We start from the raw sequence: 12,692 nt of genomic DNA on the forward strand, positions 1-12,692 counted from the left end.
CTATGCGTCCATCCTGGTTCTCCTTGACCTCTCAGCGGCTTTCGATACCATCGACCATGGTATCCTTCTGCGACGACTGCGGGAGGTGGGAGTGGGAGGCACTGTTTTGCGGTGGTTCTCCTCTTACCTCTCGGACAGGTCGCAGTCGGTGTTAGTGGGGGGGCAGAGATCGTCCCTGAGGCCCCTAACATGTGGAGTACCTCAGGGTTCGGTCCTATCCCCCCTACTATTTAACATATACATGAAACCGCTGGGCGAGATCATTCGGAGGCACGGGATAAAATACCATCAATATGCGGACGATACACAATTGTATCTGTCCGCCCCGTGCCAACTCAATGAAGCGGTGGACGTGATGAACCGGGGTCTGGAGGCCGTTAAGGACTGGATGAGTGCTAACAAACTGGTGCTCAACCCGGATAAGACCGAGTGGCTGTTGTGTTTCCCCCCCAATAATTTGGCTAATACACCAACGCTTAGGCTGGGGGGTCAAATTTTATACCCCTCAGATAGGGTCCGCAACTTAGGAGTCCTCCTGGATCCACAGCTGACTTTTGACCACCAGCTGTCAGCTGTGACCAGGGGGGCATTTGCCCAGGTTCGCCTGGTCCGCCAGTTGCGGCCCTACCTAGATCGGGGGGCCCTCACAACAGTCACTCGAGCCCTTGTGATCTCTAGACTGGAATACTGCAATGGGCTCTACATGGGGTTGCCCCTGAAGTGCATCCGGCGACTACAGCTAGTCCAAAATGCAGCCGCGCGAGTGATAGTGGGCGCACCTCGGTTCGCCCACGTTACACCTGTCCTCCGCGAGCTGCACTGGCTGCCTGTTGGTCTCCGGGTGCGCTTCAGGATAATGATGACCATCTTTAAAGCACTCCATGGTAGTGGATCTAGGTACTTGAGAGACCGCCTTCTGCCGATTACCTCCCTAAATCGACCAATCAGATCGCACAGACTGGGCCTCCTCCGAATTCCATCTGCCAGTCAATGTCGACTGGCGACCACACGGAGGAGAGCCTTTTCTGTTGCTGCCCCGACCCTATGGAACGAGCTCCCCATGGAGATCCGCACCCTCACCACGACCCAGACCTTCCGCGCAGCCCTCAAGATCTGGCTCTCCCAGCAGGCCTGGGGATAGGCTTCCAATTACCCGCCCGAGTGTTTGATTGCTGAATGAAAGCTGTGTTTTATTATTTTTCTTTTGTTCACAAAGTGTTTGTTTTGACCTTGCACTTCCCCTCCCCTGTGGTTGTAAGCCGCCCTGAGTCCCCTCAGGGAAAAGGGCGGCATATAAATCCCAATAAACCTAAACCTAAACCTAAACCGTTCAGAGAGGATGTGGTTTTCCAGCCAATATGATGTTAGAGTCAGACGTGTCTCGTTTCCCCAAAATGACTCGGTGCTCTCGCCCCACCACTACCACCACCTTCGGGGTGAAGCCCCGGAATATCTACACAGATGTGCAATCTGGAAACCACAAGGAGGAGCAGCTGGCCGGGTCAAGGCTGCTGGACACAGACCGGGTAAGATGCCTGTTTGGCGTCCTCCATCTCTGCAGCCTCCGGAGCCTTCGGGAGGAAAACGATGGTGGCGTATTCCGTCGGTTCCCGCTGGACGGGTTTCGGAGAAGCCGCTGGTTTCGTCTTCGGTCCCCCAGGGAACGCCAGCATCTCGTAATCGACTGTGAATACAGTTACGGCTGGAGGGTCGACTTCTTTCTACAATTCAAGCCAAAAAAAAAAATGTTTTAACAAAGCCTGCGTGTCTAATTTTTTTTTAAAAAAGAGAGAGTTAAAACCAAGTTTTGTTTTATTTCTAAGTAAAAAAAAAAACGGAATTCTGATTTGGAGATCAGAGTCTCTAGTTTGGCACATTTATTATGCACCGTTTACATGGATAAATTTATTTAAATGTATTCATGTTGCCATCTTTCCTTTTGGATCTTTGGCCTGCCACACTTTTTATTATTCTACAATGCCTTTTCTATGGTGGGAAAATTCGAGGGGGGATTGGGTTAGATCAGTGTTTCTCAACCTTGGCAACTTGAAGATGTCTGGACTTCAACTCCCAGAATTCCCCAGCCAGCAAATGCTGGCTGGGGAATTCTGGGAGTTGAAGTCCAGACATCTTCAAGTTGCCAAGGTTGAGAAACACTGGGTTAGATGATAAGTAGCCATAACAAAATTCTTTCTAGAAAACCAAGGTCATCCTCTGTCTTCCTTTGTAGGTCAACCCTCGACCTACGGACAATTAACCAGTGGAATGACTTGCCACCAGATGTTGTAGGGACTCCATCGCTTTTAAGACGAGCATAGGTTCTCCTGCTTGAGCAAGGGGTTGGACTAGAAGACCTCCAAGGTCCCTTCCAGCCCTCTTCTGGTTCCGATTGTTATGGGGCTGCTGTGACCCAATTTTCAGAAGCAAAAAGGAACTTACCAGGGGAGCGTTTCCATGCTTCTGTTCCTTTTGCTCTGTAAGAAACAATGAGAATTAGAACTCGTGCCAGGTCCCCCTTTAATAATATGTTCATCAGTATCTTTGAATTTTGCCAAATCTGAGAATACACCTTGGTTTCACTATATATATATATATTTAAAATAGGTACATTGGCTATAATATTTAGGAACATTTCAATCATCATCATCTTTTCACCACCCCATAATCCCTTGCACCAGGTTGGAATCTGAGCAACTGGATGGAGCTGTTTAGTGGCCGGATGCCCTTCCTGTTGCCATTGCGGTTTTTTCTCCCCAGCAGATATATTCCCGTATTATTATTATTTTTTGGATTTTAAGACGTGACTGTAAGACGCACCTAAGTTTAGAAGAGGAAACCACAACAAAAAGGGGTTTTGGTCTCTGCACGCCTAATTTTCGGCCCTTTTTTGGGGGGGTCTTTTTTCAGCCCTTTTCCAGCCTTTTTTCTACCCATTTTAAAGGCTTTTTGGCTCATTGGGGGGGGGGGCTTTTTGGCTTGATTTTGAGGCTTTTTCAGCCCATTTCTTGGCCCATTTTTGAGGCTTTCCTTGGCCCATTTTCCAGACCTTTTTTGTCCATTTTGTTTGGAAAAACGGGCTGAAAAAAGCCTCAAAAACAGCCCGAAAAAAGCCTCAAAAACAGCCCCAAAAAGGCCTACAAAACGGGCTGAAAAAAGCTTCAAAATGGGCTGAAAAAGCCTCCAAAACGGACTGAAAAAAGTCCTGAAAAAGGCCCAAAAAGGCCCTGAAAACAGGGCGTGCAGAGCCCAAACAATGGCCAGCGGGTGGGCAGGGCTTCGGCAATATTTGGTCTATAAGACACAGAGAAATTTTCACCCCCTTTTGGCAGGCAAAAAAGTGAGTCTTATAGTCCGAAAAAATACAGTATTCTTAATGTGCTCATAGAGAGAAATACGGGCCTCTACTTGGGATTGAAATCACAGCCCCCTGATTGTGAGGCGAGAGCTCGGCCTCTAGGCCACTGCGCCACTCCATCTATCTATCTATCTATCTATCTTTCTATCTATCTATCTATCTATCTATATCTATCTATCTATCTATCTATCTATCTATCTATCTATCATCATCATCTATCATCTATCTATCTATCTATCTATCTATCTATCTATCTATCTATCATCTATCATCTATCTATCTATCATCTATCATCTATCATCTATCTATCTATCATCTATCATCTATCTATCATCTATCATCTATCATCTATCATCTATCATCTATTTATCTATCTATCTATCATCTATCTATCTATCTGTCTATCTATCATCTATCTATCATCTATCTATCTATCTATCTATCATCTATCATCTATCATCTATCATCTATCATCTATTTATCTATCTATCTATCATCTATCATCTATCATCTATCTATCTATCTATCTATCTATCATCTATCTATCTATCTATCATCTATCTATCTATCCTCTATCATCTATCATCTACCTATCTATCTGTCTATCTATCATCTATCTATCATCTATCTATCTATCATCTATCATCTATCATCTATCATCTATCATCTATTTATCTATCTATCTATCATCTATCATCTATCATCTATCTATCTATCTATCTATCTATCTATCATCTATCTATCTATCTATCATCTATCTATCTATCCTCTATCATCTATCATCTACCTATCTATCTATCTATCATCTATCTATCTATCTATCTATCTATCTATCTATCTATCTATCTATCTATCTATCATCTATCATCTATCATCTATCATCTATCATCTATCATCTATCATCTATCATCTATCTATCTATCTATCTATCATCTATCTATCTATCATCTATCTATCTATCTATCATCTATCATCTATCTATCTATCTATCTATCTATCTATCTATCATCTATCTATCTATCTATCTATCATCTATCTATCTATCTATCTATCATCTATCTATCTATCTATCTATCTATCATCTATCTATCTATCTATCTATCTATCTATCTATCTGTTGCATAATGTATTTCTCAACTCTCATCTGTCTGTCTGTCTGTCTGTCTGTCTGTCTGTCTGTCTATCTATCTATCTATCTATCTATCTATATCTATCTATCTATCTATCTATCTATCTATCTATCTATCATCATCATCTATCATCTATCATCTATCTATCTATCATCTATCATCTATCATCTATCATCTATCTATCTATCATCTATCATCTATCATCTATTTATCTATCTATCTATCATCTATCTATCTGTCTATCTATCATCTATCTATCATCTATCTATCTATCATCTATCATCTATCATCTATCATCTATCATCTATCTATCTATCTATCTATCTATCATCTATCATCTATCTATCTATCATCTATCATCTATCATCTATCATCTATCTATCTATCATCTATCATCTATCTATCATCTATCATCTATCATCTATCATCTATCATCTATTTATCTATCTATCTATCATCTATCTATCTATCTGTCTATCTATCATCTATCTATCATCTATCTATCTATCATCTATCATCTATCATCTATCATCTATCATCTATTATCTATCTATCATCTATCATCTATCATCTATCTATCTATCTATCTATCTATCTATCTATCATCTATCTATCTATCTATCATCTATCTATCTATCCTCTATCATCTATCATCTACCTATCTATCTATCTATCATCTATCTATCTATCTATCTATCTATCTATCTATCTATCTATCTATCATCTATCATCTATCATCTATCATCTATCATCTATCATCTATCTATCTATCTATCTATCATCTATCTATCTATCATCTATCTATCTATCTATCATCTATCATCTATCTATCTATCTATCTATCTATCTATCTATCTATCTATCATCTATCTATCTATCTATCTATCATCTATCTATCTATCTATCTATCTATCATCTATCTATCTATCTATCTATCTATCTATCATCTATCTATCTATCTATCTATCTATCTGTTGCATAATGTATTTCTCAACTCTCATCTGTCGTCTGTCTGTCTGTCTGTCTGTCTGTCTGTCTATCTATCTATCTATCTATCTATCTATCTATCTTCTATCATCTATCTATCTATCTATAATCTTCTTCCACAGCCCCTGATCACGATGCGAGAGCTCCACCTCTACCGCCCCCCCCCCACACCATTTAGGAACATTTCAATGATGCCTTCAAAAAGACAAGGGAGTAAAATCTTGGTGGAAATTGTATGCTGCTTAGCACAAAGGTCAACTTACTTTGCCCGTCTCCTTCTGATGATCCACAACAAGAAATATAACACAACGAGTAGGATAAACACTCCACACCCTCGCAAGTCCAAGAAAGAACTCTTGGTGTCTTGGCGGACGCCATCATCCTGCTCCTTCATCTCGTCTGGAGGTGGAGTTGCAGCGACTTTTTCTGGAGACGAGAATGTCAGGATTACTTCTGGATTCTTCCTTCTAAAACTTCAGTGAATCCAGAGCCAATCCGGGTGCATAAGAGACACCCCTGAGTCCAGGGGTGGGATTGATCAAATTTTAGAACCAGTTTTCTACCCAGTTGCTGGGTGGGCGTGGCCTGCATCACGGGGGGTGGGGGCGTTTTTGCCCTCTCCACACTCCTGAGCAGTGGTGTGTCCCTCCCGGTTCGGATTGGTTTCACTGAACCGGTTTGGCGGCATGGGTCGGTGGAACCAGCAGTGGACCCAGGCCTGCCACGCCCCCAAACTGGTTTTCCGGGCAGTGCCATAGGCGCCACCATCTTGTTTTCCGCTTCTGTTTATGAGCAGAACAATTTTTATTGCACTGCGCAGAAGCGAACTGGCCAGAACCCACCCCTACTCCGGAGGCTTCCCTTGAGGCTCCGGGAGGGCAAAAACGCCTTCCCCGGGCTCCGGAAGCTTCTGGAACTTCCGGGAGACTTGTTTTTCACCCTCCCAGAGCCTCCACGCGGGCCCTGCATTTACCATGCATGATGAACGGGCGGTGTGGAGACTCCTTGACTTATAACCATTCATTGAGTGACTGTTCAAAGTTACAATGGCACTGCAAAAAAAATGACTTACGGCCATTTTTCACAGTTATGACCTTTGCCGCATTCCCCACAGTTGTGTGATCAAAATTCAGGCGTTTGGCCACTGACTTGTATTTGTGACCATCACAGTGTCCCCAGGGCTCCTGTCATCCCTTTTTGCGACTTTCTGACAAGCAAAGTTAATGGGGAAGCCAGATTCACTTAACGGCCATGTTGTTAAGTGAACCTGGAGGGGTCCACCGATTCTCCAAAGCCCCTGAAGGCAGGACAAGAAGCAACGGATGGAAACTCGCCAAGGAGAAAGCAACCTAGAATTAAGGAGAAATTTCCTAACAGTGAGGACTATTAGCCAGTGGAACAGCTTGCCACAAGAAGTTGTGGATACGTTCATCACTGGAGGTTTTTAAAGAAAAGATTGGACATCCCCTTGTCTGCAATGGTATAGGGTCTCCTGCCTGAGCATGGGGTTAGACTAGAAGACCTCCGAGGGCCCTTCCAACTGACTCATATTTATGACGGTTGCAGTGTCCCGGAGTTATCCCCTTTTTGAGACCTCCTGACAAGCAAAAGTCAATGGGGGGAAGCCAGATTCACTTAGCGACCGGGTTACCAACTTAACAACTGCAGTGATTCACTTAACAACTGTGGCCAGAAAAGCGATAAAATGGGACAAAACGTACTTTAGAACATCCTTGCTTAGCAACGGAAATTTTGCACATAATCCGAGGACTACTGCCCTCTCTCTGTACAATCGGTCATTTTTAGCGGTCAAAACCCACCCCCCGGCCACTCCTCGAAATACGCCGTCACACCTGTCACAACGAGGTTGCTTCGGTTACTCTCCAGCATGGTCCCTTCCGAGTTGAAGGGATTCACCCAGCAGTAGTAAGTCCCGCTGTCGTTCTTCTCCACCTGCCGGATTTCCATCTCGTAGGTGCGGTTGTCTCTCTTGGAAAAGCCGTACTTCCGGCTGCTGCCGTCCAATTTGACCGGCTGATGGTCGTGGCCCTGTTTGTACCAGTCCAGATGTTCCCCCAAATCAGGCTTGGAGATGGAACAAGTGAACTTCGCTGTCTCTCCTTCCGTTAGATTTAACTGGAGCGGGTGAAAATGTACTGGGAGAAGGAAAGAAACGAGGAGAAGAAAAACATCAATTGCACCCACTGAATTAGCAGCCCATCTGTTCTGACCCCCCTCTTCATACACCAAAGCACTCCAAGACAAAGATACTTCAAAGATTTATTAACACACAGAGTAGATCTTGGCAGCAATCCAGCACAGAGCAGACCTTGGCAGCAATCCAGCACAGACTGACCTTGGCAGCAATCCAGCACAGAGCAGACCTTGGCAGCAATCCAGCACAGACTGACCTTGGCAGCAATCCAGCCTGCCAAGAGAGCCACAATAGCTTCTTCAACGCTAGTAAATACGTTGACTCCTGCGACGAGTGTGTGGAAAGCCATTCCTTTTATAGTCTTGAGAGGAGCCTAATTACCACCAGCTGAGTTCAATTATCCTCCGAATTCCATCCGCCGGCCAGTGTCAACTGGCAACTACCCGGAGGAGAGCCTTCTCTGTGGCTGCTCCGACCCTCTGGAACGAACTCCCCGTGGAGATTCGTACCCTCACCACCCTCCAGGCCTTCCGCATAGCCCTTAAAACCTGGCTGTTCCAACAGGCCTGGGGCTAAAGACTGCAGCCCCACTCCGAATGGTATGATTGTTGTGTTTTTTAGCTGTGTATGGTCTTTATGTTTTGTAATTTTGTTTTTTTTTTTCCCTTCCCTTGAATTGTGAGCCGCCCTGAGTCCCCTCAGGGAAAAGGGCGGCATACAAATAAAGTAAATTCAAATTCAAATTCAAATCTCCTGTAACTGCGTAACTGTTCTTCACGCCTATTAGCCCTCCGTGGCTGGGCATCCAGGACCAGCTCCCTTGTCTCCTCCCCACTGTTCCAATGCACGACGTCAGGATCACACTCCCTTGTCTCCTCCCCACTGCTCCGAGGCATGACTTCGGGAGCACGCTCCCTTTGGCTCTCAGGGCCTCCTGGTGGCCAACCAGCCTCCCTGTGCCCTGCTCGGAGTCAGAACCCTGTCCAGGGTCCTCCACATCCTCCAGAGCCAACTCATAGGGCCCCTCACTGTCGGAGTCTGGTGGCAGCTCCAACGGCTCCTGCTGGGCCACAACACCCATCCATGGAAGTTTTAAGGTTTCGTGCAGGAGGTTAGTGAACTTACAATGGCATTAAACTCGCAAGATCCGAACAAGACTGTGTTGTTTCTCTGTGCCACAGAATACCATGTTTCCCCCAAAAAAATAAGACCTAACCAGAAAATAACCCCTGGCCTAGCATAATTTTTTGGGGTGCTCGTAATAAAAGCCCTACCCCCAAAATAATACATGCACATGGCGAGAAAAATGAATCTGGCAAGTTTACCAGACGGATGGCCTAGGCCAGGGGTCAGCAAACTGTGGCTCTGGAGCCGCATGTGGCTTTTTCCTCCCTCTGCTGCGGCTCCGTCACGGGTCGGCGCCACAATTTTGAGAGGAGCTTCCGGTGGTGGAGTGGGGAGAGAAGCAGAGTGCGCCAGGAGTAGACTCTATGGCAAGGGGAGGGTTTTCCAGTTGTCTCCACAATTGATAGGGCTTTCGGTTATGACAGGTAGAGGAAAAAATACGCCACTCTAGGGGGAGACTCTATGGTGGGGGAACCAAACTTCCGGTCACCTCCAGAATTGAATGGGGGAGGTTCCGGTTGGGACCTTTGTGGCTCCCGGTGTTTTCTTTTCTGTGGGAAATGGGTCCAAATGGCTCTGAATGTTTAAGTTTGCCGACCCCTGGACTAGAGAACAAAGCCGTTACAGAATCTAGTAAAAGTCCTGCTAGAAATACTTCGAAACCTCCTCCCAGACCAGGGGGGGTAGGGGGGGGGACAGAAACAGAGACTGTGAAGTGGGTGGGTGTGGGGTCTTTAACGATGTTTTGAGCTCTAAGCACATAGGGCTTATAAGCAGCATCCTGAATAACGGGAAGCGAGCTTCCTATAATCTTCTCCACTGTCCTCACCATTCTCTGTAGGGACTTTCTATCTGAGCACTGCAGTCACCAATCCAAATAGGGATGCAGTTTGTTAAAACGCTCTCCATCGCACCTCTGTAAAAAAACGTGGCCAGGAAAGAAGGAGAAAGATGTGGTCTCCTCATCTGACGCAGGAAAGGCAGAGGCTGGTTTGCATGCTCCACTAAGGTGTGGAGAGACCAATTAAAATGGTTAGTTATCTGAACCCCCAGATAACTTAACAATGCGTCTTTTGGAGCAAAAATTAAAATAAGGTCCGGTCTTATTTTAGGCTAGGTTATGGCAAACAACTAAAAGGGACAGGGTGGCTCAGTGGTTAAGACGCTGAGCTTGTCAATCAGAACGGTCTGCAGTTTGGTGGTTCGAATCCCCAGCGCTGCGTAACGGAGGGAGCTCCCGTGACTTGTCCCAGCTTCTGCCAGCCTAGCAGTTCGAAAGCACGTAAAAAATGCAAGTAGAAAAATAGGGACCACCTTTGGTGGGAAGGGAACAGCGTTCCGTGCGCCTTTGGCATTGAGTCATGCCGGCCACATGACCATGGAGACGTCTTCGGACAGCGCTGGCTCTTCGGCTTTGAAACGGAGATGAGCAGCGCCCCCTAGAGTCTGGAACGACTAGCATGCGTGTGCGAGGGGAACTTTTACCTTTACCTTTTTATGGCAAACAACTACAGAACTTTTGGGGGGTCCTTGGTGGTCTCTGAGCCTTTTCGTTTTCTTACAGATGTTTCACAACCCAGCTAGGTAATATCATCAGTGCTGGAAGGAAGGGTTTCTAGCACTGAATATGCTACCTAATTTGGTAAAGAAATGTCTGCAAGAAAAATATCAAACTCGGAGAGAATTAAAGACCTCATAGATGCCCTCCTCCTCCTCTCCACAAACCCCACTCCTTTCTAGCACTGATGATGTTCCCTAGTTGGGTCATGAAACGTCTGCAAGAAAACCACCAAGCTCAGAGAGCACCAAGGACCCCACAGTCCTCCTCCTCCTCCTCTCCACAAACCCCACTCCCTTCTAGCACTGATGATGGTACCTAGAGCCAAGGTGGCGCAGTGGTTAAATGCAGCACTGCAGGCTACTGCTAGATCAGCAGGTCAGCGGTTCAAATCTCACCGGCTCAGGGTTGACTCAGCCTTCCATCCTTCCGAGGTGGGTAAAATGAGGACCCAGATTGTTGGGGGCAATATGCTGACTCTCTGTAAACCGCTTAGAGAGGCCTGAAAGCCCTATGAAGCGGTATATAAGTCTACTGCTATTGCTATTGCTATTGCTAGTTGGGTCATGAAATGTCTGCAAGAAAACTACCAAGCTCAGAGAGCACCAAGGACCCCCCCCATTTCAGCCCTGAGCTCCAAATATTCTCTTCTATCAAAATGACACAACCTGTATAAGATTTAATTTTCACCAATATTGTTCTCTACTAATTAACGCTGGATTGAAGCCCATCTTTCTGGGGTTCGGCCTTCGACTTCCCTTCCCAACCCTTTCTGGAAAACTAAAATCCAAAATCACTTCCAATCAATCTTGTGACTGGGGTTTTTTTCCCCCTGCATCCAACCAACAGCATAACAGAAAAACAGAATGGCAGAGTCAGAAGGGGCCCTTCTCTGGTTTCCCCCCCCCCCCTCCTGCGCCCCTAAAAATCGCTTTATTTTTGAACTTAATTCTTCAAAGAAAAAGAAAAACACCCTGAATTTTAGAACAGGTTACATACCCTTCCACCAGCATAGCCAACTGCTCTATAAGACAAGCAGTAAAAAGATTAGGGGTTGGAATATTCATCAGAATAGAGTTGGAAGGGACCTTGGAGGTCTTCTAGTCCAACCCCCTGCCCAGGCAGGAAACCCTACACCATTTCAGACAAATGGTTGTCCCATCTTCCCCGCAAGCTACAACACCAGGGTTTTGAAGTTTTCTTCTTCAATTGAGACCGTTCCTTGCCGGGAACACGCTGGGTACGTACCGAAGGGTTTGACCAGCAGGGCCGATGGATAGAAGAGAAGCCCCATCAGCGTAGAAAACAGCACATTCTCCATAGTCACCCCAAAAGTTGGTCACTTTTAGAAGGATTTTTGGGGGCTTCTCCATCCACCGAAGGCAGAGTTTCGGCCGGACAGAGAGAAGAGCATCTGTAAACTGTGGAGGGACCCGCCACATCGGGAGAGGACGATGGGGTGCTGCCTTCTTGCCCCTCAGCTGCACCCCAAGAAATGGACCGAGCTGGGTGGGGAGGGTGAACTTCCTACCCCCCCCCCCCTGCCTTCCTCTCTCGCCTTCCACGCCTTGAACCGAATCTCTGCGAGGCTGTGAGGGCAAAGGAAGTGACACGAGAGTAGATGAGAGAGCAGCGGCTCAGCCTCCCACATCTGCCCACAGGTTGCTTGCAAACTGCAGTGATGGCAGGTTTCGGAGACACAGGAAGCCGCGTCTCGCAAGTCGTGCCAGGCTGGGCCTCGAAGGCACGAGAGGGGGCATGGGGCCGTTTTGGTTCTTTTGGGCCTTGCCCAAGGAAGAAGGAGGGAAGGAAGGAAGGAAGGAAGGAAGGAAGGAAGGAAGGAAGGAAGGAAGGAAGGGGGAGGGAGAGAGGGAGGGAGGGAAGGAAGGTAAGGAGGAAGGAAGGAACAAAGGAATGGAGGAAGAAAGAAAGACAATTTCAGACAAATTTAACTGTTGTTAATTTTAATGCTTTTATATTATGCTTTTGTGGCATTTTAAGCTGCCCAGAGTCCCTTTGGATAAGTGAGATGGTGGTGTTGAAATGAATGAATGAAAGAGAGAGAGAGAGAGAGAGAGAGAGAGAGAGAGAGAGAGAGAGAGAGAGAGAGAGGGAGGAGAGGAAGAAAGGGAGGGAAGAAGGAAGGAAGGAATTTAACTGTTTTGTTAATTTTAATGCTTTTATGTTGATGCTTTTGTGGCATTCTAAGCTGCCCAGAATCCTTTTGGAGAAGTGAGATGGATGTTGGAAAGAAAGAAAGAAAGAAAGAAAGGAGGGAGGGAGGGAGGGAGGGAGGGAGGGAGGAAGGAAGGAAGGAAGGAAGGAAGGAAGGAAGGAAGGAAAAGTTTCCAAGAATTTCCATAGCATCTTTCCAGCTCCCAA

The 12,692-nt window shown here is 46.0% G+C and overlaps 1 protein-coding gene across 1 annotated transcript; it reads right to left on the minus strand.

Annotated features, from left to right (window-relative positions):
- Positions 1–1,502: 1,502 nt before the first annotated feature.
- On the minus strand, positions 1,503–11,707 carry PDCD1 (programmed cell death 1). The gene is given in 5 exon segments (XM_087726076.1): positions 1,503–1,721; positions 2,440–2,472; positions 5,732–5,898; positions 7,326–7,628; positions 11,559–11,707. Coding segments are annotated over 5 exon segments (795 nt in total). The 5' UTR covers positions 11,632–11,707.
- Positions 11,708–12,692: the final 985 nt, after the last annotated feature.

This window comes from Thamnophis sirtalis, unplaced genomic scaffold (genome assembly GCF_051295495.1).
Source record: "Thamnophis sirtalis isolate CommonGarterSnake01/CBP01778 unplaced genomic scaffold, rThaSir2_p1.2 scaffold_11, whole genome shotgun sequence".
Classification (NCBI taxonomy): Eukaryota; Metazoa; Chordata; class Lepidosauria; order Squamata; family Natricidae; genus Thamnophis; species Thamnophis sirtalis.